General features: G+C 41.5%; 1 protein-coding gene across 2 annotated transcripts in view; it reads left to right on the forward strand.

Moving 5' to 3' along the window:
• Nucleotides 1–5,691: 5,691 nt before the first annotated feature.
• scin (scinderin) overlaps nucleotides 5,692–26,352 on the forward strand; it is a 38,722-nt gene continuing 18,061 nt past the window's right edge. For both annotated transcript variants that reach the window (XM_003455239.5, XM_019350667.2), the window contains exons 1-5: nucleotides 5,692–5,990; nucleotides 17,618–17,772; nucleotides 19,343–19,504; nucleotides 20,621–20,770; nucleotides 24,683–24,775. In XM_003455239.5, the coding sequence (XP_003455287.1) occupies nucleotides 5,798–5,990; nucleotides 17,618–17,772; nucleotides 19,343–19,504; nucleotides 20,621–20,770; nucleotides 24,683–24,775 (753 nt within the window). In that variant the 5' untranslated portion in view covers nucleotides 5,692–5,797. The remainder of the gene's footprint in view (nucleotides 5,991–17,617; nucleotides 17,773–19,342; nucleotides 19,505–20,620; nucleotides 20,771–24,682; nucleotides 24,776–26,352) is intronic.

Here is a 26,352-nt window from a genome sequence, read left to right on the forward strand (position 1 = left end):
CCACGAGTCAGCATACAGGGCTGAGGTTCAGAGGCTGCAGGATTGGTGTGCAGACAACAACCTGGACCTCAATATCACCAAAAGAGCTGGTAGTCGACTTCAGAAGGAGGAAGTCTGAGCTGCAACCTGTCAGCACAACGGGGAGTGTGTGGAAAGGGTGTCCAGCTTCAAATTCCTGGGTGTGCACATAGACACAGACCTCCAATGGAGCTCTAACACCTCTGCGGTCTTAAAGAAGGCCCAACAGCGTCTCAAACTTTTGAGAATCCTCAGAAAAATGGACCTGAAGAAGGAGCTGCTGATCATCTTCTACCACTGCTCCACTGAAAGTGTGCTGACATATTGCATCGGTGTGTGGTTCTCCAGCTGCACCATGGCACACAAAAAGGCACTCCAGAGGGTCATTAATATGGCCCAAAAAATCACTGGACATCCTCTTCCCTCCCTGAAGGACCTGTACAGCACTCGCTGTCTCAAGAGGGCACGCAGCATCCTACGGGACTGCACACACCCAGGACACCGGGTGTTTAAGCTGCTGCTGTCTGGCAGGAGGTTCAGGCTGCTGAGGTCACAGACAAACAGGTTCAAGGACAGCTTTTACAACAGGGCAACAGCCTTAATCAATGCAAACAGCTGACCTGACTGGCTACCTCCCTCGACTTTTTTTTGGGGGGGGGGGGGGGGGGGGTAACACCAATAGCAATAATAATATTTATATTTATAACAGGTGCAATAATAATTAATGTGCAATACACATACACTTATTGTTCATTTTATTACTAAGTTAAGTTACTGTGTTGTGTTGTCATGTGTCATGTCGTGTTGTGTTGTACGTAGTGCCGACGTGGGACAGTTTTCCAATTTCATTGTACTATTGTAATATGTATGACTGTGCAATGACAATAAAGAGTTATGTTTACATATTATATATAGTACACCCTTTACCCTGGTTAGCAAGCAATTAAATCTATTAAATAGAGTGATGTACCACGAATGAAGTTCAGGTTTTTATTGTATTAACTGGTTAACAAAACCTAAATTCTCAGTCAGAAGTAACTGGTATGACAGCAGCAGTTATCACCTTCGTGCATTGAAATGGGGCGTTTTATGTGTCTTTCACATTATGAGATGATTGTAATCACACCATAGAAAATATAATCATAAACTGCAACACTGTTGCAAATAAGTTGACAGCTAATACTGTGAACTACATTACACTACAACATTAACAACACTAACCAGCCCTTTAAAATAAGGAACAGTTTCACTAAAAATTTAGTTATTATTTGGAGAGGAAGCCAAAAGGAGTAACTCACTGCCAGCACAAGCCACAGAATTAGACTGATTGTAATGGTAGGTGGTGGTTTATCAGGAGTTTCCTCAGTATTTGTGCTAAGGCTTAAGTAATTTCTGTACTGGCCACTCAGAGATGATACTGATACTGATGTTTAGATTTCCTGGCACAGAGGCTGTTAACAAATGTGAACTCCTGCCTCCAGCTCAGTCTGTTTGTTGAACCATTTAAAGTCTGTAAAATGTGACTTATATAAAGATTATTGCCATTTGTCTCTCAGGGACGTTTTAACAAAATGTTGGTCATTTATTTTCCAGAACAGCAAATTGGTCGTCTGTTACTTTGGTAATCTAGTACAGCGCCTCGCATTCATTTACATTCTAATAAATATTAAAATACCATTTCAGTTTCATGCCTTCATTTATTTAAATTTTGCGATAAATTCTAAGAATCACTACTGAAACCTTATTTCCCAAACATTTTGGGGCTTCCAGGGAACCATTTTTAACTTTATTTATGTATATGATTTTTTTATTCTTTGACTTTATATTTTTAGATTTGAATATTGCACACACTAATCTTAGATGTTAGGATTATGGTATCTAAGCAGATTCTTACTCTGGATGGCATTACCTTGGCCTCCAGTAACACTGTGAGGAACCTTGGAGTCATTTTTGACCAGGACATGTCCTTCAACGCACATATTAAACAAATATGTAAGACTGCTTTCTTCCATTTGCGCAACATCTCTAAAATTAGAAATATCCTGTCTCAGAGTGACGCTGAAAAACTAGTTCATGCATTTATTACTTCCAGGCTGGACGACTGTAATTCTTTATTATCAGGATGTCCTAAAAACTCCCTGAAAAGTCTTCAGTTAATCCAAAATGCTGCAGCAAGAGTCCTGACAGGGACTAGAAAGAGAGAGCATATTTCTCCTGTTTTGGCTTCCCTTCATTGGCTTCCTGTTAAATCCAGAATTTAATTCAAAATCCTGCTCCTCACATACAAGGTCTTAAATAATCAGGCCCCATCTTATCTTAATGACCTTGTAGTACCATATCACCCTATTAGAGCACTTCGCTCTCACACTGCAGGCCTACTTGTTGTTCCTAGAGTATTTAAAAGTAGAATGGGAGGCAGAGCCTTCGGTTTTCAGGCCCCTCTTCTGTGGAACCAGCTTCCAGTTTGGATTCAGGAGACAGACACTATCTCTACTTTCAAGATTAGGCTTCAAACTTTCCTTTTTGATAAAGCATATAGTTAGGGCTGGACCAGGTGAGCCTGAATCCTCCCTTAGTTATGCTGCAATAGACGTAGGCTGCCGGGGATTCCCATGATGGACTAGGTGTTTCTTCTTCACTCACTATGTGTTAATAGACCTCTCTGCATTGAATCATATCTGTTATTAATCTCTGTCTCTCTTCCACAGCATGTCTTTATCCTGTCTTCCTTCTCTCACCCCAACCGGTCGCAGCAGATGGCTCCGCCCCTCCCTGAGCCTGGTTCTGCCGGAGGTTTCTTCCTGTTAAAAGGGAGTTTTTCCTTCCCACTGTCGCCAAAGTGCTTGTTCATAGTGGGTCATATGATTGTTGGGTTTTTCTCTGTGTGTACTATTGTAGAGTCTACTTTACAATATAAAGCGCCTTGAGGCGACTGTTGGCGCTATATAAATAAAACTGAAATGAATTGAACTAATCACTACCAAATGTGTACCTCTTTTGATCATTGACAAGTAATAGTCTCTTTTTGTACCAGGAAAGGCTAGTTAGTGCAGCTGGTATGCAATTCCTAATCCTGGGACCAGGAGGAAGCAGTACAGTGAGCAGCTGGGAATGCCGCTGGTACTACACTGGGCAACAATGGCAAAGTTACAACATACAGTGAGTAATAATAAAAGAAACATGCAAGCCAGTATACGGTGTGAGAGCATGTGTATCTTGGGATATTCTTGTGACCCATTGTGCTATGTTGACACCCAACCTTTTCCAACACTTATGTGTCTGACCCATGGCCAATGTGGGTGGTACAGTAAGAACAGGCAGTAGTTAACCGGCAACAACTGGAAGCCCTGCAGGCTCAGTCCAAGTGTCACATGCACACAGATATTGGAAAACTTACTGTCCTGGTTTGATCCCGCAGCTGACCTGGTGTTTCACCCTTGCTTCCCATTGCTCCAACGATCACACTGCATAAAATGAAACGGATGATCCCTAGTCATCTTTGGACATGTTTGAAACCACGGCAGAAGCCTATAAGTGGGCGACGTGGGACTGTGCCATGCACCTGCTGCTCCTATTGTTAAGAGAACACCAGACGGTGGCGTTCAGCCTACTGGCGGTGATTAAAGGCAGCTTTAAAGATGTCCTTTGCCAACACAGCAACCAGGTGGCTGTAGCCAGGGATAGCCACGTGTGATGTTGGATTTACTTTACTAAACTGGGAGGAAGGAAAAACTTTACTCACTGGGAAGGTTGTCACGGAAGAATCAACATACTAACATCAGCAGTACAACAAGGGCCGGGTGGTTACTACCATAGGTTCATCCCAAACTTCACAGAGCTGACCAGCTCCCTGACCGACCTCAAATGACAACATGATGTGTGGTCAGAACTGAAGCTTGAAATTCTGCGTGAAAGGCTTAAATTTAAGAGGAGCAGAAGTGGTTAAAGAACTTTGTCATGTATAAACGTTGTACCCTAGAGCTGCACAATTAAGAGTATTTTAATCTTTGAACATGAATTTATTTTTCCACAATTAAAAGAGAATCATCAAGCAATATTTAAAATACTTGCTCCGCCAATTAAAACAAAAAGCAAAAGGAAATCAATACTAAGTCACCGCCTGCATTTGCCAATCACAGCTGTTCCCTGCACTGCACAGCTTGGGGTTTCTTGGACAGCTAACACTACATTAAGAGACAGATACACAACAAAATTCACATGTCTGGCTCTTCAGCAGAAGGTGAAGAGCTAGACCTTCAGAGCAGATCATCCTTCTCTGCTGCAAAAGACTTTGGACTTCGGGGAATCAGATATCCATAAAAGTAGAGGAGAGACACTATTTCTCCACCCCTTTAGTCAGGGCGTGTCGGTACTTCTTTAAGTCACTCCAGCTTGCCCGGCCACTCCCCACAGCTTATCTCTAAAACAGCTGTGCTGGAGTGAGGTCACTGATCACTTGATAGCAATGTGTCTTCGAGCAGCCTTAAAGGTGGAGAGATCTCAGTGTCTCACTCTGAGAACCAAGGTTACAATGTAACCGTTTTGAGGGAAAGCCATTTCAAATCATCATCCCTAAGAGGCTCAACGGGAGGATGCTGAAGGGCCAAGTCCAAGTCTGGTGCTGTCTGTCCTGACAATGATGTAATAGCCTCTCAGTCTTGGCAGATACTGCTGGAGCACAAGGTGGACAGCCCTCAGCTCCAACACATTTATGTGCTGAGTTGCACAGTGGCCACGTCAACAGCCGTTGACCCTCCAGCCCTCATGGCCCCAACCAATGGAGGACAGGTCTGTGAGGGCCAGCTGATGGTTAATCACTGGTCCCACTGCATGACCCTGCTTTAACCCTCTCGGGTCGACGGATGCACCAGGGCTTCCAAATCACATGACCAGTTTAACATGACATAGCAACAAGAATCAACCACACGAAGTCTCCATTTCAACTTGTGTTAAAAGTGAGGACTTCAAACAACTGACCAGTTTTTAAAATGTGTTGATAAGCCACGTTGATCTAGAGTTATGATAAATCAAAGAAATGCAACTTTTTTCCTGAATGCTATCATCATGTTTACTGTAGGAGGAAATGGTAAAAACTGCATTTTCTAAGGACAGCGCTCGATAAAAAACAAAAACAAAAAAACAAGAAAAACCACGCCTTTCTTATTGGTGGAAAAGTGTACCATGTCGACCAATCAAAAAATGACATGGCAACATATGGCTTTTGGTTGTTTAGGAAGATGGGGTAATCATTGCTGTAATGATATTAACCAAAGTCTGATGAAGAGCATGTGTGCTTGAAATGCACCTGCTCTGTGGTGCACTGTGTTTAGGATGTGTGTGTATTTCTCTTATTTTTTAAAGATACTACCCCTATTAATTTTTCCCCACATTCTCCACATTTCATTCCACAAACTTTTTCTCCAGAAGACTGCTGTTTAAAAAAACAATAATCTGCAAGGAGACACTTCCAGTTTTCGGTCACAATTTTAGTTTTACTACTAACAAGTGTAACAGTTTTTCTGTGGTTACAGAAAACCAGATGAGTTTGTATGTGATTTGGAACTGAGCCACTTTTCTCAGGCATGTATGTTTGAGAATGCTGGTGTATGTTGACAGGACACGCCCACTTTGTGTGTATTAAGAGGGGAGAAAAGCAGAAACTGAAACACTGCTGCTACACACTCAGTCAGTCAGCAGCCAGGAACAGGCCCGCAGTGTGTTTCTGCTCTCAACGATCCACCCTTCACCTCTTCAGTCAGATTCTCAGCAACACCTTAACATGATGCTCGAGCATGAGGAGTTCACCAAAGCAGGCAAGAAAGCTGGCCTGCAGATTTGGAGGATTGAGAATATGGAGTTGGTCCCTGTGCCCGACAACTTACATGGGAGCTTCTACACAGGGGATGCTTATGTCATTCTCTACACTGTCAAAAAGAAAGAGAGCTCTTTTTACCATCTGCACTACTGGCTGGGTAAGTAACTAAAGCTCTGGACCTAATTCATCGTTTCATTTTATTGTTCCACTCAGAATAAGGGACATTAGTTATAATTGGACATAATTACCTATCATTGGAAGAAGTCCTATTTCAGAGTGGTCCTCCAGGGTAACAGATAAATCTCAAATTAAATTCCAAGGAACCACTCAAGAGCTTCCTTAGAAGTTCTAAGGAGAGAAATAAAGACTGATTACTGAGAAGACATTTCCCAAAAGTGTTATGGACTATCTCTTATCTTAGTATTGCTTGTTTGCTGCTCTTATTTTCATTTCAGTATTAGAACCTAGAAGTAATTTAATCACTTCAGGAAGCTTTAAGGTTTATCCAGTCTGACTGCTCACAAAGGTACGAATTGTTGGCATGCAATCAGTCAGACTAAGAATCCTCCTCCAAGTTTTCCACATGAACACAGTGGCTGCTGACAGCTCCTATTCTCTTTGTTACATGTGCAAACAAAGTTTACTGTGTCACTGTCAGCAGCGCACAAAGTCCACAAATGTACAAAGTTACCAACGCCAGGATGTGACACTATCTTTATAACACCTTGAAGTTGATTCTGCTCTATTTGTAAGATTTCCTCACTTGAGTTACTGAGCGTAGCATCAATAATTCCTTGAGAAATCACAAAATTATACAATATCATACAATATTTCTTGAATAGCCACTAATTGCTTTATATACAGGTCAGACATAAGTTTTAACATTTACCTTTTTTTGGTTTTGCTGTTACAAGCTGATTTTGTTTAGATTTTTTTTTTTTTTATTCACAACATAAACAATAATTTTGTCTCTTTTCATTTACATCTTTAAATTTAATAACTTTTATGTTTTCTTATCATGTGCAACAGGTTAAAGAACCCTTCTTAATTTTTATTCAAACTTGTCTTACATCTAGTTTGTGATCTAAGTAGCTAACTGCGTTGCTGTATTAGCAAGCTATGTAGATAGCAAAAGCATTTACAGAGAAAATAATTTTCCTCACAGCTTTCTGAATGATCCACATTCCACTATAACACAAACTTCACTCTGTCTAAATGCTTAAACTTTATAAAAATATTGTAGTGTCCTATCAGAATACCTGCCTACAATGCTGTCTTTGTCAGGTTTGTCATATAGGCCATCCCTTGGCATACCCCTGCTTTGCTCCTCCTCCTCCTGCAATTTACTTCACTGTCAAACTTTGTCAGGACTAATGCATCAAAAGTGCTATGTGTTAAATATACACATGGAATACTACATAGTATATAAAGTATCTGTCATCATAACTTGGTAATCCACAACCCACTTCATGGATTGCACTCACTTATGATGCTGGTCTGTGAGCTAGTGGACCAAGTAGAAGCTTGTTGTTAGTTTTTGTTGTTACTTCACTGCTTCATTTTTCAAAGACACTTTATTGGCTACGTGACTCAGTAGCTTCGTGAGTGAAATGTTGTAAAATCACAAACAATGAGAAGGTGCTGCAAAGTGACCAACTCCATCAAGCTTCATTTGCATAGTTAAAAAAAATAGTGTAACAGTAAAATGTGAAGTTTGTTGTTAATTTGCTGTGGATAAATGACTAAGGTGCCAGTTTGCTTTCTTCAGCAACATGTCACCACAACTTCACACTTCAGGAAAGTTTAGTCAGAAAATCGGTCCTCGCTTGCTCCATACAATTACTACACATCATGCTAACAATAAGTGTGTGTATGATATACTGATGTACTTTAATGCTGTGTGCCATAAATAATAAATAAATAATAAATAAAATTTTATTTATATAGCACCTTTCTAGACAGAGTCGCAAAGTGCTGCACATAAGATAACAAATAATAAAAGGTAAAACAGAAATTATATAACACAGGCAAAAGTTAATAAAAAGCGGTTTTAAAAAGGTGAGTTTTGAGTTGTTTTTTCATTCATGTATAGCAATCTCCAGTTCGGAGCGAGATAAAATAGGGCTTAACTTAGCCACATTTCTTAAATGATAAAAACAAGACCCAACCAGAGATTTCACATGACCATCCAATGTGAGAGTCAAGTCAAAAGTGACACCTAAATTCCTGATAGAGGATTTAACATACACTGAGAGAGGACCAAGGGCTTTTACTATCTGGGATAAAAATCTGTCCGGAGTGCATACGAGGACTTCAGTTTTCCCCTCATTGAGTTGGAGGAAATTTGCAGCCATCCAACGTTTGATCAAATCTAAGCAATCATTCAGAAGCTGAAGCTTAGATAAATCATGGGACTTAAAAGAGATGTACAACTGAATATCATCAGCATAACAGTGATAAGAAATGTCCTCAAAAGGGCCCATTTTATGCTGGAGGGGGAGAAGGTATATTAAAAACAATAAAGGCCCCAAAACTGAACCCTGAGGGACACCACAAGTAAGGGAGGTAGAGGATGACCTAAAATCAGAGACCACCACAGAAAAGGATCAGTGATGTAGATATGAGGAGAACCACTCTAAGGCAGTTCCAGATACACCAACCCAGTGTTTAAGCCTTTCAAGGTGGATGTGGTGTTTAACAGTGTCAAAAGCCGATGTGAGGTCCAACATAAGTAGGACAGAGCATTTTCCTGCATCATTACTCATCAAAATGTCATTTGAGACCCTGAAAGCTGGACTGAAACTTATCGCAAATGCTATGTGTGGCGGGGCGGGGCCTGCGGTGCTGTGCAGGGAAGGCGGACGCACCTGCACGGCATCCGCAATCATGCCCCGCCGACTTAAGCATAGCACTGGGTCCTGTGATTGTGTTGTTGTCGGTTATGTTGAGCTGGCAGCGGGAGAGCTGCAGCTCTGTATGTCAATAAAGGATGCAAAGCATGTTAATGTCACCGGGTCTGCCGTGGTCATTTACACTGTTTTTCCAGAGCCGCTATAAGTTGCTTAGCCACAACCTTTTCTAGAAGCTTAGCAATTAATGGTAATTTGGAGATTGGTCTGTAGTTGCTCCAAAGAGAGGGGTGTAGCTGAGGTTTTTTTAAAGTGGGAGAATAGCAGCATTTTTAAAATAAACCGGAACTATACCAGCCGCCAGTGAAGAGTTGATTAGAGTGAGCACAGATGGACCAATAGCCTGGAAGACATTTTTGAATAATGATGCAGGTACAATGTCAAGAGGACAAGAGGATGCTTTCACTGAATTCACTAGTTTTACCAGCTCAGGTAGTGAAACAGGAGAGAAAGTATCTAAAATGATGGGCCGAGATGGGGTGGAGATCGACATAACAGGTGCTAAATGTGAAAAATTCATTCTTATGTTATTAATCTTTGCAAGCAAAAAAGGAAAGAAAATTGTCACAGTCCTCATTAGATGAAATAGGGGCCGCGGGTAGAGCAGGAGTAACAATGTCACTAATGGTGTTAAATAGCACCTTAGGATTACCTCTGCTCTTTGTAACCAAGTGTGAGAAATAGGCAGCCCTCGCATCTCTGATCGCATTATTAAAAGGTCCTTTAGGTAGAGGAGGTGAACATTTAGATGAGTTTTCCTCCACCTGCGCTCCGCTTTACGACAATCACGTTTTAGACAACGAATACTGTCATTTAGCCAAGGAAGAGATTTGCAGGCAGAAACTCTCCTCGTTTTAACCGGACAAATTTTATCTAAAATAGAGAGGCAATAATTATTAAAAAGACTGGTTGAGAACTCAACACCATTATGAGGAGATAGCTGTAGGTTAAAAGCATCCGCAAATGATGCGAAAAGATATGAGAGCTAACCATCCGTTGAACTGGGGACGAAAGCTCATTAAAAGACATGTTAAAAACAATAACATGGTGATCAGAAATAAAAATGCCCTCGGAGCAAATAAAATCAATAGTTAAACTCAAAGTAAAAACAAGGTCCAGTGTGTGACCTTTGCTATACGTAGGACCAGACACATGCTGAGCAAAATGAAAAGAGTCCATAATATTGATAAAGTCTCTGGCAAAAGGGTCGGAGTCATCATCAATGTGTATATTAAAGTCCCCAACTGTGAGCAACCTAAACAGCTTCATGGTAGAGGATAAGAAGTCACTGAACTCTGACAAAAATAACCTATTTGAGCCAGGTGGACGATACAACACAGCACAGTAAAACGGATCCTTATTTCCAATTTTAAGCAGCTGCGGCTCAAACGAAAGAAAACGTCCAATTTTCACAGAGCGGCAGGAGAAGCGGTCCTAGAAAGCCACAGCGAGACCACCACCCCCGACCAGATACCCGAGGCTGGGTAATAAAGGTATAACCATCTGGGCTATTTTTTAGTTTTTAAGATAATATAAAATCATTCAACAATAATGATTTATTAGACAGAGATCGAGCGTTAAAAAGCGCCATATTCAGCGAAGTAGAAGCCTCCATATTTGCAAGGGCTCGAGTTACAGGACGTAGATACTCAGTTTCTAAAACCTGAATAAGCCTCAGCCTTTCTCAAGCTGACATGCTCCATTATTACCATGATTATTTACACCTGGCTTTACCTGATCCCCCTGATAATCACACAATGATCATATCCAAATTAATCATTTACTAACAACAGCTGATTATCTTTTTAACATTGAGCTGTGGCGTTGCTCTTACTGCTTTCATTTATTTGCAGCTGTGTGCAGCAGAGAAGAAAAAAAGCCTAAAACACTCTTGGTTTTGGCTTGTCATTCTGCACCACATAAGTTATCAGTAGCAGCATGTCATAGATATAAGAAATCTGTAATGGGTGTAACAAACTACATGAGTTCACATCCTGTCACACTTTAACACTTAGCACTCTAGTTTAAGTTATTGTGCGGTATCTCTTCATGCCTCCTTTTGTGTCTTTTGTACACTTCACTTGCAACAATTTTGCAAAAAGTAGGCATCGCACAAAAGCGTATGTTGAGCTAGCTAACCCACACCACACTACAGTTTTTGATTGGAACCATTTTAACAACAGTTCAAAATGTTTGTTTTCAGTGTGGCTGAAAGTAAACACCAAATGTGTACTGAGTGACTCTACTCTACTCTCAACATTCTTTCTGGTGCTTGTCCATTAAGAACAATGGATATATACCTATAAAACTATATAGTATGGACACATTTTCCTTTTTCTATGCTGATATTTAGATGAACTACTTGTATGTTTGGCAACATGTAAACACGTAACTATTAAAAATTGACTGCTTGAGTATATATATATTTGTAATACTTGTGATGTTTATAAATGTGAGGGATATTTGTGTGCTTTGATTTTCTGATTGAATAAAACATAAAAATCAAGTGAAACACTTTAATTGTACTTAGGGGTTCACTTCACCCAATTTTCACTGTTTCCTAAAAAGTCACATTTAAACAAAAGTAAGTCGTTATATCTAGATGGCATCTAGATGGCTTCTTTTTTGTGACTTAAAGAAAACAAACAAGGTGAACTGTAAATGACATATAGCAATTTTCTATTCTACCCTGAGCACTCAAATCACTTTATATAACTTCCCACATTCATTGCTTTGCTGTGCTTTTTCTACTTAAGTGCTTTGCATCTAACTTTCACACTCCAATGGATGCGTCAGAGAGCAACTTGGGTTAATATATTGCCCAAGGATACTTAGCATGACAAGACTGGGGCAGCCAGGGATCGAACCACCAGCCTTCCAATCAGTAGATGTCCTGCTCTACCTCTTTAGCTACAGTCACCCCTTTTTGTCTGTTATGTAAAGGCCAAACCAAAAAGCAGAACAGACTGCTATTTTTCAATAAATTGTTCTTGCACAATAATCACAATGCTTAAGAATTCTAATTGTACATTAAATAGATTAGATACAGTGCGCCAACAGTGAGTATTCAAGCTGCTGCTGGGTGGATGTTTGTATTTTACTGACTTTGTTAGCCTAGCTTAACATAAGTTTTTCTAGAAGCAAGTCTTACCACTATTGTGGTAAGACTTCTGACTGTTTACACTCTACAAGCAGTTCTTCCTCTAATGGTTCCATCTTATTTTCTAGCACTGGGCTAACAGCATTATTCTTTTGACTTAGACCCAAAAAAACTCCAGTAGCTTTTCTCTTTGACAAAGTTTGTATTGGGAGTGTGCAGCTTTAACCAGCAACTTGTCATGCTTGTCTTATTCTGACAGTTCACTCTTTGTTGACATTTCCTTCTTATATTGACTCAGCTATGCTGTCTCAGCTTTGTCTGGGATGTTTCTTTTCTATCCGGGCAAAAATGATTAGGGAGAAGCCAGAAAAAATCATATCAGCACCAGTCTGGAGAGAATGTCAGCATTATTCAAAACTTTACGATAATGTCAACATGAAGTCTCCCTAACCCACCAGGGGCAGATAGCATGCAGTGTTATGTTGTTCATTACATAGTTTGGGGGATTGTCCATCTCCCCTCTCTGTGAGCAGGAGAGGAAATCAGGCAAAACACCACCGTGTCCCCCTGGCCTATGGACCACCTTGAACTTAAATGGCTGGAGGGCAAGATGCCTCTGGGTGATCTAGGCATTGGCATCTTTCAATGGAGCCATTATGCATGGTCTGAACAGACAGGCGCAAACCTCTCTCAGACGGTTTCCGGCTAATGTACACAACAGAGCAGTCGACCCCCCCTTACCTGCTGGGACAAAACGGCCCCCAGTGATCTGTTCATCCGTCCATCTGCAGAATAAAAGGAAAGAAAAATTAGGCGTGTGGAGCACGGGTTCCCCACAGAGAGCCTCTTTTACTGAGTCAAACGGTGGAGAAGCCAACATTGGGGTGTAATGAGCCGTCTGGAAAATAATTTCAGTAACAACTGAGTGTGTTCGACCTGTGTTCAGTTGTCACAGCTCACTAGATATATTCTGTTCCTAACTATCACAAATGGAAATGTCAGTGATAAGTCAGGGTGCATCATGTGACCATCAATCACAAAAGCTGATCTTAGAGTGTCGTCACAAGACTGTTAGTGGAAAATCTTCTATGTTCCAATCCTCCAATTACCGAAGCCAGCAGAGTCTCCTCTGAAACTGCTCTAGCAATTGCATCTGGCACTTGGTCTGGGCCTGCAGCTTCTTTAGCTGTGCACAATGCACCACCACCGACTCCCTGTGCATCACCGTGAGCTCCACCACCATCTGTGCCAGCAGCTGGTCTGGCAATATCAATATCAAATAACAATATCAAAAATCCTAGATCACACTCTTGTGATACTGTGACTTTTCAGCTGCTGTGTCTCCAGTTCAGTTCAAGATTTATTGAAATGCAAGGTTTGTCTCAATATGTCAGACTTTGTCTGTTATACATGGGCAATAATTCATCTTTGGTGGTTAAAGGTCAAGAGCTGGCTAACAGAGACGAATTATCTGAGAGTCAAGGACTGCTTGTTTTCCTGAGTCCTCTGTCTGGAAATTTTAGAAGTTAGTTCCCACTGGATCCCTTTTGGCCTCAAAGTTTAGATGGTTTCTCTGTCTTTGGTAACTACACTCCAGCAGCTGAGACAAGCCTCCAAACAGCTATCCTCTTCTTGAATGATTAACACTTAGTGGATTTCAGTTCAATACTTTCACAAAATCTTTGAAAGATTTCAAAGATTAATCACATAGGTAGTCTATCATCTCATCCATGCATCTCTGAAATGCAGGTTGGGCTTTTAAGAGGCCAAAGGAAATGTAGGCTCACTCTGAATGCATTTTGCAATTTGCATAGTACCACTAAAATTACAAACCACAGTCCAAGGTGAATTTGGAGCTGTCAATGTGTTTACCAGAAGCCAAAGATATAGAAATATAAATACAAGTTTTAGAGCACATCAATTGTACCTCCAGAATCCAAAAGTAAAATAAATAACATTAAAAAATTATAATAAAAGGTGGAGGAAAAACATTTCACTAACTGTCCAGTTCAAACTTTGGTATAAGTTTTATTTGACTTAATTATAAGTTACAATGAAAGTTAACTAGGGTTCGTTTAGTTGTTTAAATTCTTAAATGCCAAAGAGTCAGCACAGTTATAGTAGCTCAGTTTATCTCAACTGACTTTCATTTAGACTTAATCCTTTCACTTTCTATAGGATATACAGTAAGACATTGTATATTACACTTACAACAAAATGCAAAAAAGTTAAATTATAGTGCGTAAAACACAAAGTCAGTTGTCCACAATCCTCTGAGTGTTACAGAAACAGAAATTGTGGTTCACTCGTGCCACAGTTCAGAAGTGTGAATCAGTTTCCTTGTCTCTGGAATGTGAACAGAGCCAACAGGAACAGATGATGTCAGAGGAAGCTCATTTCTCTTGTGCTTTTGAAGCCAATTCAGTTTAACAGGTTCTCAAGAATTTAGATCTGGAACACTTAGGATAAATTTCAGGATGTCCCTGGTTGCACCACATTGCCAGGCATTTAGGTTCACAAGTTTTTAACAAGCAACAATGCATTTTTCAGTTAACTGTCAAGAGTTGTATCACCATGTAGGAAAGGTTTCAACTGTTTTCATTTCACCATAATGGTGATGCATATCAGGCCCTTCTGGTAGCCATGATTCAGTAACAATGTAGAGATCTATGCTGACAGAACAGTGGAGATGACCGTGAATTTCAGAATGAAACCAGGCCACCATCAGTCTGCTCGACTCACCTGTGGTCACTGTGAAGTCTTTCCACTTCCTGGGAACCATCATCTTCAGAATCAGAATCAGAAAGGGTTTTATTGCCAAATGTTGAGCAGGTTTACAACATTAGGAAATTGCTGCGGTACTTAGTGCAAACATACTGTCATATAACGCTTAAATAGACATAAAAATAAGAATTAAAAGTGCTAAGTAGATAGATATATACATGAGTGCAGGTGGTGATCAGTGCCAAACATGGAATGATGCAGTGAACACAGTGTAGGGTCATGTGTTAGTGGTGGGAACAGTCATATGGTTATTGTTCATGAGTCCAACAGCAGAGGGGAAGAAACTGTTCTTATGATGAGAGGTTCTGGTGCGAATGGACCAGAACCTCTTGCCTGAGGGGAGCAGGTCAAACAGACTGTGTCCAGGGCGAGTAGGGTCAGCTGTGATCCGAGCTGCACGCCCCAGTGTCCTGGAGGTGTACAGGTCCTGCAGAGATGGGAGTCTGCAGCCAATCACCTTCTCAGCAGAGCGCATAACACGCTGCAGTCTCTGCTTGTCCCTGATAGTGGCTCCAGCGTACCACACGGTGATGGAGGAGGTGAGGATGGACTCGATGATTGCAGTGTAGAATTGCATCATCGTCCGTGTTGGCAGGTTGAATTTCTTCAGCTGCCTCAGGAAGTACATCCTCTGCTGGGCTTTCTTTATGACGGAGGTGATGGTGGGCTCCCACTTCAGGTCCTGGGTGATGGTGGTACCCAGGAAGCAGAATGAGTCCACAAAGGTGATGGGGGTGTCAGTCAGGATGATGGGGGGGAGTGGGGCTGTGTGCTTCCTCAAGTCCACAATAATCTCCACTGTCTTCTGGGCATTCAGCACCAGGTTGTTGTGGCTGCACCAGGACACCAGACATTCAACCTCCCTCCTGTAGGCAGTCTCATCCCCGTCCGAGAGGAGTCCAGTAACGGTGATGTCATCTGTTCACTTGATTAGCTTGACAGACTGGTGGGTGGAGGTGCAGCAGTTAGTGTACAGGGAGAAGAGCAGAGGAAAAAGAACACAGCCCTGAGGGGAGCCGGTGCTGATGGTCCGGGAGTCCGAGACATTGTTTCCCAGCCTCACATGCTGCTTCCTGTCCGTCATGAAGTCAGTGATCCACCGGCAGATGGGATCAGGCACATTCATCTGGGAAAGCTTGCCTTGGAGATGGTCTGGAAGGATGGTGTTGAAGGCAGAGCTGAAGTCCACAAACAGGATCCTGGCGTAGGTTCCTGGGGATCTTCCCAGGATCTGCAGTGGAAGGCTAATACCAGCTCCCTCATCAAAACAGCAGATTAAAGGACATTTTCTATCTGTCCATGAAGCCAGGTAACACACACCAATTAGTTAAACTGCAGGAATGTCTTAAAGACATAAAGACCTGGATGGCCGCTAACTTTCTGCTTCTTAATTCAGATAAAACTGAGGTTATTGTACTCGGCCCTGAAAATCTTAGAAATATGGTATCTAACCAGATTCTTACTCTGGATGGCATTACCTTGGCCTCCAGTAACACTGTGAGGAACCTTGGAGTCATTTTTGACCAGGACATGTCCTTCAATGCACATATTAAACAAATATGTAAGACTGCTTTCTTCCATTTGTGCAACATCTCTAAAGTTAGAAATATCCTGTCTCAGAGTGACGCTGAAAAACTAGTTCATGCATTTATTACTTCCAGGCTGGACTACTGTAATTCTTTATTATCAGGATGTCCTAAAAACTCGCTGAAAAGTCTTCAGCTAATCCAAAATGCTGCAGCAAGAGTCCTGACAGGGACTAGAAAGAGAGAGCAGATTTCTCCTGTACTGGCTTCCCTTCATTGGCTTCCTGTTAAATCCAGAATTGAATTCAAAATCCTGCTCCTCACATACAAAGTCTTAAATAATCAGGCCCCATCTTATCTTAATGACCTTGTAGTACCATATCACCCTATTAGAGCACTTCGCTCTCACACTGCAGGCCTACTTGTTGTTCCTAGAGTATTTAAAAGTAGAATGGGAGGCAGAGCCTTCAGTTTTCAGGCCCCTCTTCTGTGGAACCAGCTTCCAGTTTGGATTCGGGAGACAGACACTATCTCTACTTTCAAGATTAGGCTTCAAACTTTCCTTTTTGCTAAAGCATATAGTTAGGGCTGGACCAGGTGACCCTGAATCCTCCCTTAGTTATGCTGCAATAGACGTAGGCTGCCGGGGATTCCCATGATGCATTGAGTTTTTCCTTTCCAGCCACTCACTATGTGTTAATAGACCTCTCTGCATCGAATCATATCTGTTATTAATTTCTGTCTCTCTTCCACAGCATGTCTTTCATCCTGTTTTCCTTCTTCACCCCAACCGGTCGCAGCAGATGGCCGCCCCTCCCTGAGCCTGGTTCTGCCGGAGGTTTCTTCCTGTTAAAAGGGAGTTTTTCCTTCCCACTGTCGCCAAAGTGCTTGTTCATAGGGGGTCATATGATATGATTGTTGGGGTTTTCTCTGTATTTATTATTGTGCGATCTATTGTACAATATAAAGCGCCTTGAGGCAACTTTTGTTGTGATTTGGCGCTATATAAATAAAATTGAATTGAATTGAATTGAATTTTCTTGTAGCTGCTTAAGAAATTCAACCTGTCAGTGATGGTGCACTTCTGCTTCTTCATTACTGAAGCCATGCTCACCTCCTCCATAACAATCTAGCTGCTGCCACTGCCAGAGACAATGGCAGAATACAGCACATCATCTGCTCTGCTGACAAGGTGATTGGCAGCAATGTGCTTTCTCTTTCAAAAACTAAATGTTTCCGTGGCCCTGGGGCAGGCACAAGAGATCACTGTTGACACCATCCACTCCAGAAATAAACTTTTTGAGTCACTCAATGCCTGATGAACCAGATGGACCAGATGGACCAGATGGACCAGATGGAGGCTCTGGTCCATCAAGAAAAATACCTTATGACATTTGGCAGTTTACTTCAACATACAGTTGGATTGCTTAACTACTTTCTCACTGTCCTTATTTATTATTGACAGGAAAAGAGTGCACCCAGGATGAGAGCACTGCTGCAGCCATCTTTACTGTGCAGCTGGATGATTACTTGGGTGGAAAGCCAGTCCAGTACCGAGAACTACAGGGGGTTGAGTCAACTGCCTTCACCAGCTACTTCAAAGGAGGGCTCACTTACAAAGTATGTTCATTCATGAGCTCTGCTGAACATGATGTACTGCTGTAACATGAAAGTTAAATAAAATATTTTTCCATACTGATCTTTTAATTACAATTCTAGATGTCTAAAGCTCCCGAACCACAAGTGCCAACTTCATCATTGCATTCAGTTCATGGAGGAACATATGGTTATTTAAACAATCATCTTGCAGGAAGACTTTTCTCTGCTGTGTCCATAGTAGAAAAACAAATATAGTCTATATTCTCAAACAGAATTAAAAATATAATAGTATAACTTTAGTGGTTCTGACAGTCGTTGTCAATGACCTGTTGATCATGTGAGGCATCACATGAGTCTTGTCCTGTGGAGGTGGCTCTTCTATGTTGTGCCATGCGCTTGTGAAGTGGCTGTTTGGTCTCTCCAATGTAGAGGTCTAGGCATTCCTCACTGCATTGTACAGCATACACCACGCTGTTAAGTCTGTGTTTAGGAGTTTTGTCTTTCGGGTGAACCAGTTTTTGTCTGAGTGTGTTGCTGGGTCTGAAGTACACTGGGATGTCGTGCTTGGAGAAAACAGAGATAGAGAGCCACCTCCACAGGACAAGACTCAGCAGTTCATCTGCATCTTAAGGATAAAGGTCACTCTTTCGAGGATGCCAATGTTCACATTTTGGACAGAGAGGACAGATGGTTTGAAAGAGGAGTGAAAGAGGCCATCTATGTCCACTGTGAGCGACCATCTTTGAACAGAGGCGGTGGTTTACGACACCAACTGTCTGCCAGTTTTGAGTTCCCTCCCCAGACGCCTTAACGCCCGCTCACATCCTGGGCCATCTGACCTCAGGAATTCGCATGACAAGGTGGGGCCAGGTTTCACAATGAGCTCACCCAAAACCCTGGCTGATTAGGTACCACACCCGCTTTCACACCTTGGTTCAGGTGATTAGAGGATCATCAGGGGGTCCTTTTGTCCCTCTTTGGGGGGATACTCCCACTGGGTTTAAATCTGGGACTCTCGGCCATTTGACCTTAGAACTGAAGAAGCTTCTCGGATGAGAGGTGAAACGTCTTCAAGCAACTCAAAGAAGTCCAGACACTTTTCTTTGCAAGCTCCTTTGACTACGATGACCTGGATGACTGAGAACCTTCACAGACATTTTAAACCATCTGTTTTCTAAGTCCAAGATGTGGCATCCTCAAAAGAATGTCATTTGTGCTTTGAGTGCATTTAAAGAACAAAGGACACTTCAACCCCCACGTACGCCTTGCCTTAGATGACAAAAGTAGTATACAACTTATACCATGCATACCATTTAGAAATTGTCAGTAGTTGTCTTTTGCAAAAGTTTATTGTTACTGTCGGCTCAAAAATATGACTTTACAGACCACTTGATTTTTCTCTTCCAGAAAAGCCAGATATTTTTTTACATTGACTATGTACCATACCATTGTACTCTGCAAACCCTGCTGCATTATATTTGGGAACAGTGACTGGAAAGAAAGACCAAGAGCGAGTAAAAAAGAGAAGTGACAGTGTAATGTGGACAGAATAGGAAGAAGGCTGACAGCATAATATGTTCTCTTTCCACAGACAGGAGGTGTGGCCTCAGGTTTCAACCATGTGGTCACCAATGACCTTGCAGCACAGAGACTTCTACATGTCAAGGGTCGGCGTGTTGTCAGAGCCACCCAAGTCCCCTTCAGTTGGTCCAGCTTCAACAGTGGAGACTGCTTCATCATTGACCTCGGAGATGTAAGGTCAAACTGTTGCCACGATCGCAACTCTTGAGTGATCGTGGCTCAAGAGTTGGAGTTCGCCTTGTAATCGGAAGGTTGCCGGTTCGAGCCCCGGCTTCGACAGTCTCGGTCATTGTGTCCCTGGGCAAGACACTTCACCCATTGCCTACTGGTGGTGGTCAGAGGGCCCGGTGGCGCCAGTGTCCGGCAGCCTCGCCTCTGTCAATGCGCCCCAGGGTGGCTGTCACTACAATGTAGCTTGCCATCACCTGTGTGTGAATGTGTGTGTGGATGACTGGATGTGTAAAGCGCTTTGGGGTCCTTAGGGACTAAGTAAAGTGCTATACAAATACAGGCCATTTACCATTTACTATACAGCAAAAGTATTTCATTGTCACTCATTCTACCTAAAAGTACTATCACCCCATCAGAGCACTTTGTTCTAACACTGCTGGTTTACTTGTAATTCCTAGTGTATCTAAAAACAGAATGGGAGCCAGAGCCTTCAGCTTCCAGGCCCTACTTCTGTAGAACAGGCACCCAAATCTGGATTTGGGACAAAGGCACCCTCTCTACTTTTAAGTATAAAAAAATGTGTTTTTTGTAAAAAAAAAAAAAAAAGGGGGGGGGGGGTCAATTTCAGGAGCTCAGGACATTCTATTATGGTACAGGATGCCACCTATGAAACAAGTCCCATCATGAAATTTCTTCACTACTAGATATTCCCAAGTTAGCTACTAGTGGTGTACTCACCCACAAAGTGGAAGGCCACCTAAAATCATAGAGCTGGGTCAGCAACATTCAAGCCTTACATCACAAAGTCCAATGCAAAGCCTTGGATGCAGTGATGTAAAGCATGCTACCAAGCATGCTGCCACTGGACTCTAGAGCAGGGAAGAATGGTCAAAATTCCTATAAAAACACTCTTAAAACCTGTGGAAAGCCTATATTAAACTTTAAAGATAAAGAATGGGATGTTACTCAAGTTCATATGCGTGTGAAGGCAGACAAGCAAATATTTTTGGCAGTGTAGTATATGTGGACACTATGTATATCTGCAGGGAGAGTCTAAATTAAATAGGGCCCAAAGCCAAGTTTATATTGCCTTGTCTAACTGTTTTTGTGTCAGCAGAAGATCTACCAGTGGTGTGGATCCAAGTGTAACAAGTATGAGCGACTGAAGGCAACACAAGTGGCCAGGGGTATCCGAGACAACGAGAGGAATGCTCGTGCAGAAGTGATAGTCGTAGAAGAAGGAAGTGAACCATCAAAGTTAACAGATGTAAGTCCTATTTTATGGGTATTATGTTATTTTACATTTGGGTTTCCTGTTCTAAACATATACACTACCAGTCAAAAGTTTGGACACACCTTCTCATTCAATGGTTTTTCTTTATTTTTACTGCTTTGGACATTGTAGATACATACTGAAGACTACTTTGTTGACAGCGCTGCAAACTCTTGGCCTTCATGATGTAGTCACCTGAAAGGGTTTCACCTCCCAGGTGTGCCTGTCAGGGTTGGTTTGTGGAGTTTCTTGCCTTTTTAATGGGGTTGGGACCATCAGTCATGTTGTGCAGCAGTCAGGTTGGTACACAGCTGACAGCCGTGCTTGACAACTGTTAGAATTCATATTATGGCAAGAACCAATCAGCTCAGTAAAGAGAAACAACAGTCCATCATTGCTTTAAAAACTGAAGGTCAGTCAGTCTGGAAAACTGCTAAAACCTTGAGTATGTCCCCGAGTGCAGTCGCAAAAACCATCAAACAATACGATGGAACTGTCTCACATGAGGACGCCCCAGGAAAGCAAGACCAAGAGTCCCCTCTGCTGCTGAGGATACATTCATCTGAGTCACCAGCCTCAGAAATCACAAGTTAACAGCAGCTCAGATTAGAGCCCAGATAGATGCCACACAGAGTTCTAGTGCGTCTTTGTGCAACGCAGAAGTTGTGAACTGATGGTCTCTGCATGCCTGGTTTCCATCGTGAAGCATGAGGAGAAGGTGTGATGGTGTGGGGGGCTTTGGTGGTGACACTGTTGGGGATTTATTCAAAACTGAATGCACACTGAACCAGCATGGCTACCACAGCATCCTGCAGCCACATGCCATCCCAACAGATTTTTCAACAGGACAACGACCCCAAACACAACCTCCAGGCTGTGTAAGGGCTATTTGACCAAGAAGGAGAGTGATCACATGGTTTGGGATGAGATGGACCACAGAGTGAAGGCAAAAGGACCAACAAGTGCTACAGCCTCTGTGGGAACTCCTTCAAGACTGTTGAAAACCATTTCAGGTGACGACCTCATGAAGCTCATTGAGAGAATGCCGAGAGTGTGCAAAGCAGTAATCAAAGCAAAGGGGGGCTACTTTGAAGAATCTAAAATATAAAACATGCTTTGAATTATTTCACACTTTTTTTATTTACTACATAATTCCATATGTGTTCATTCATAGTTTTGAGGAGAATCTACAATGTAAATAGTCATGAATGTAAAGAAAAACCATTAAATGAGAAGTTGTGTCCAAACTTTGGACTGGTAGCATATACCACTACCACTACCTGGTAGTGTGTGTATATATACACTACCACTCCCCCCGTCCCTGGTGGCGATGCTCCACCAGATAGAGGAAAGACGACCCCCAGGCCTTACTGGAGGTCTTTCAGGCTACAGCAGAGGCATGCTGGTGGCCTGTGGAGAAGAGGTCCCTGTGACTGCTCCTGTTGTTTTCTGGGGAGGCCCTGGTGGCGGCCAATACCCTCTGCGCTACACTCACTGGTGATGTGATGTGATGTGATGTGATGTCGTTCAGTACTGACTCTGGGGAGGAAGAGGCCGTGTTATGGAGATATCAATTTAAGAAAGATGAACTTGACCTCCGTAACAATGAATGACAAGATGATAAGGTTCTGACTCTATAATTGATACGTTCCAGGTCCTTTCTCTTTTCCCTCCCATCTCCTTTTTCCTATTTTATTTTTTGTCAAGCACCTTGGTATACCCTTGGTTTTTTAGTGTGCTTTATAAATAAAGTTTATTATTATTATTTATTCTGTGCATCTGTGCAGATGACTTATTGAACTGAATCCACTTCCAATGATGTAGCTGTCATTTACTCATTTATTGAACAGGACACAGGGTTTCACATCCATAATGTAAGTGCGTGGAAATAGAGTGCAGGAAAGAAGTGTATTCCATGAGGTGGAGTGATGGTGTAGTTTCTGTTCAAGAAGCACATAGGAGTCTTATGTAACTGCATTAACAGAATTAATTAATAGTGTAATACAACAATGCAAACAACATGAGAAGTTAGTGATGGCCCCTTCATCCCTGCATGGTAGAGGCTGCTTCACAGTAATAAACAGCAGGAACGCGCTGCAAACAAAGTGTGCAAGGGTTTAAACTAGCACATGTGAGGATAATGAGGATAATGAGGAATGGGTTGACTCGCCACTGATTGGCTAACTAGCAGCTGTATGCTAATATATTTACTATTTAGATCTGGCTCCATAATGACCATGGCAAACTGAAGTCCGCCAGCTTCAGCAATTCAGTGCCTCACACCCACTACTATTAATGAAGGTCCCATTTGAGCGCATGTGCATGGACCTCACTGGGCTGTTTCCCAACAAGCTGAGCAAGGAGATCAGGGTAGCAAAGAGGAACTACTATAAGAAGCTAAAGAAAACAAACAGCTTCTCAGCCAATGATCCAGAATCCGTTTGGGGAGGCCTGCAGCACATCACCCTCCCCTGGCCCTGGTTGCTGATCACCTTAACACCTTCTACTGCAGATTTTAAAGACAACCACTCAAAAAATCCCATCTGCTCACCCTCACCTCACACCTACACAAAAAGACTACCTGCAGTCTCACCCCCCTGCCCTCTGACTCCCTACCTGCACTAAAGATCTGTGAGGAGGACGTGAGTCTAAACTTGCAGACAAAAGACCAGAAAGGCTCCAGGACCTGACGGCATGTCCCTCTTGTGCCTGAAAGTCTGTGCGACCAACTGGCCCCCAGTCTTCACCTGGATTATTAACAGATCTCTGGAACTGTGCTCCCTCCTGCTTCAAACGCTCCACCAAAGAAGTTGTGGAATTACAGGGATTATTTTACATAACCATTGCATTAATTATCATTTCATCCAAGCATTTATTGAAGTTGCTGGCATTATGTTATAATTTGTATTACAGGGGTTATCATAATAAATATTAACATGTTTATTACAGGTGCAGTTATAACCACTTTAAATCGTTGAGTTAAATCTATAATTTTAAAAGCTTATATGCTGAGTATATTGCTACAGTAAAATAGTAGCTGAGCAAAGGCCTGAATGTATTCAGCTTCTTATTGCATTTGAGTTTGCCTAGCAACAGGTGACGGAAGGAGGACAAGTCCATGGGGACCTCAAAGGCCTGAGATCATCACCATATTTGGATGGATGCCAGAAAGGGGAACTTCTGTGTCTGCATTTATCTCTTAAAATTGATCATTGTCTGTAAAAGAGGCAAATAATGTTCTTAAGATGCAAATTATGTGGTTGTAAACGCAAGAGGGGGCGTCATAATACCCTGATGTTATAAAAGCAATCTGAAGTGTATTTTTGGACGGGGATTTACAACTGATGGTTTCCAGTGTACGTCTCCCCACGCTGCGTGTATTCATTAAAAATCAATTGTTTGATCGACCTCTTCTGGACCATCATTGTTTTACTCTCGTCCTCAATTTCGGACCCGTAACAAAGTTCATCATCACAGGACTAAATGACTACAGGCCTGTCGCCCTGACGTAATTATGGATAACTGGTCCCACCCTTTTCGAAAGCTAATAAACATTTGCACTTCTAATTTCTTTATTTTTGTGTGAAGTACAGTTAGCCCCCTATTTTGTTAGAGAAAGACACAGTCTGTTTGTTTTGTCCTTTTTTTGTGTCTGTACATTAGCAGTGGACTTGAAATCAAACAAGGAATATAAGTTTGAACTGTAGACTTTACATTTGAAATACCTAATGCTGACAGATATTTGTGTTTTATTCATTTTTTGTGTGTTGTTGTTGTTATTTCTTTTATGATTGTTTATAGTTTGTTATATTTATGCTTTGGTTGAATTGTTTATTTTTGGATTTACTGGAAGCATTAATTGTTTCATTTCTTCTTTTTTTGCTTTTTTTGTTATCACATCGACAGGTTCTTGGAGACAAGCCACAGCTGTCAGAGGGAGGTGATGATGATGATACAGAGGCAGACATGTCTAACAGAAAGATGGCTAAACTATATATGGTACAGTATTAACATCAACAAACACCAAAAAAATCAACAGAGAGTGATTTTGTTGTCTAATAGTTAGAATGTTTCTCCAAACACTATTATAACTTTCAATCCTGCTAGCTGTGAAAAGAACTGATCAGGACAAACACGCAGCTCAATCCTTGTACCAGTTCTTTTATTTATGTATGTTACTGGGTCATTTACTTAGTGTTAGACATTTGCTGATTGCTGATGATACACAGCTGTACTTTTCTGGCTAGTCTAACAACCTCAACAACATCGCCTGAATACTTGATTGCTATTAAAAAACAGATGTCTTCAAACATTTCTAAAACTGTTCTTATGTTTGGTCCTGAGGACTTCTCTAGGGAGGTCATTCATTTGATCAGCCTCCTCTCCAACAACAGATAATCTATTAAGAACACAGGAATCATATCTGATTATTATTATTGATCTTCACATTTCTACGCTCATCCAGTCTTATTTTCTCGACCTAAGAATCCTCTTCAAAATTTTATTCGTATAAAGCTTTACATGGCCAGGCTCTAGCCTATTTAGCAGAAGGATTGAGTCTTTATGACATTAGTCAGCCTTTCCCTTTATCTCCTCTTACAGAGCATCCAGAAAGTATTCGCTGTGCTTTTCTTGTTCCACATTTTTTCATGTTACACCCTCATTAAATTGTTTTTCACCACAAAATTCAGCACTCAATACCCCATAATGAAAAAAATATTTCTTTGAAATCCTTTAAATGTATTAAAAATTAAAAATTAAACTATAACATGTACATAATATGGTGCTACAAGCACACCTCCTGTCTTTCTTATCTTTCTCCATCTCTGAGTGAAGTTAGTTCTCTTTCTTTTCTCTCCCTGTGAACTACAGCAGCTGGACCTTTAGCTTCTTTATAACTATAAAGTTATAATTCTATAGCTTTGAATCCTGCTAGCTGTTGCTGATGATACACAGCTGGACAGCAGCTGGACCTTTAGCTGCAACACCCTGTGAGGGAAACTGCACACAAACAGTTTGTGTTTGTTGAGCTGATAGAAACATTATATTTGAAATTACCTCCCACTTAAAAAAAATATTACTCCCTTTATGCTTGCTTGTCTCTAAATCTAGCTAGATGCTGAAGTGTCCCAACTGCAACTTATGGACACCTGCAGTCGTTCTGGTGTGCAAAAAACCCCAAACAAAACAACAAGACAGCCCACTCCATCCCCTGACTTTGACACACAGTTTTGCATCTTTCACTTCTCTTTATACAACATTCCCTGGTGGTTAATATGCAAACAAGACTGCCTTAATGAGTTACTGTTTAGGCTCAAATTAGTTTGATGGCCCACAATGACATGAAATAATAACTCCCCTAAAATCCCTTAAACTAAACTTAACGAGCCTGTTTTGAAAATGTACACAGTAGAAAGTACAGAGATTTGCTTAAAGATGTAGGGAGTAAAAGTAAAAAGTTATCAGAAAAATAACTACTCAAGTAAAGTACAGATACCAGAAAATTCTACTTAAGTACAGTAACAGAGTATTTGTACTCCACCTCTGCATCATTCACACATTTGAACACATTCATA

The sequence above is a fragment of the Oreochromis niloticus genome, linkage group LG22, assembly GCF_001858045.2.
Source record: "Oreochromis niloticus isolate F11D_XX linkage group LG22, O_niloticus_UMD_NMBU, whole genome shotgun sequence".
Lineage (NCBI taxonomy): Eukaryota > Metazoa > Chordata > Actinopteri > Cichliformes > Cichlidae > Oreochromis > Oreochromis niloticus.